At 47.8% G+C, this 657-nt stretch overlaps 1 protein-coding gene across 3 annotated transcripts in view; it reads left to right on the top strand.

Moving 5' to 3' along the window:
- Positions 1-657, top strand: part of thada (THADA armadillo repeat containing) — a 116,341-nt gene extending 115,684 nt beyond the window's left edge. For all 3 annotated transcript variants that reach the window (XM_084947770.1, XM_084947769.1, XM_084947771.1), the window contains one exon: positions 11-657. In XM_084947770.1, the coding sequence (XP_084803896.1) occupies positions 11-334 (324 nt within the window). In that variant the 3' untranslated portion in view covers positions 335-657. The remainder of the gene's footprint in view (positions 1-10) is intronic.

Raw genomic sequence — 657 nt, 5'->3', positions numbered from 1 at the left:
TTTTGACCAGGACGATGACGACTTCCTGTTCGAGAAAGGGGATCTAAACCTGTGGGCTGAGCCCATCCAGTGGGTGAAGCTGCTTCACAGACACCTTGGCTCCCTCATCCTAACCTTCAAGGACACTCAGGAACTGGGATCTGCTGGGCTGGACCAGGTTAACCAAATCCACACTCTGGCCCAAAGCAAGGCCCTCAGCTCCCAGCAGGCCCTGGACTCCCTCCCAGCTCTGCCTCAGTTCTGCTGCACCATCGAGCACGCCCGGCTGACGCTGCGTCAGCAGAGGGCCGCTCTGGCTCTAGAGGTGCTGGACAGGCTGAGACAGAGAAGCTAGAAGAGATCGGTTTTAGTTGCACCAGTTGTTTATTTTCGATGGGAAAAGACTTCCAAATATTTCAGTTATCACATAAATGGATTTTAATGGCCCGACACAGGAGACCACAGGCTGGTTTTGTGGTGAAGTCTTTTAATGATCAAGTGGAGGGAATGAAGGAACTCTGATGTTTTTCGTTTTTTACTTCATGTCTTACAAATGTTGCTCTCATTGATTGCCAGAAGCGTCATAAGTGCATGATTACTGTTCCGTTATTAGTGTACTTTTTAAATCCAATGTTCCCAACTGCTAAAATGGAAAAAATAAAACATAATGTCCTGGTT

Source organism: Perissodus microlepis, chromosome 13, assembly GCF_051167445.1.
Source record: "Perissodus microlepis isolate ML-2025 ecotype Zambia chromosome 13, ASM5116744v1, whole genome shotgun sequence".
In the NCBI taxonomy this organism is placed as follows: Eukaryota; Metazoa; Chordata; class Actinopteri; order Cichliformes; family Cichlidae; genus Perissodus; species Perissodus microlepis.
This window is presented reverse-complemented; position numbering and strand designations above follow the sequence as displayed.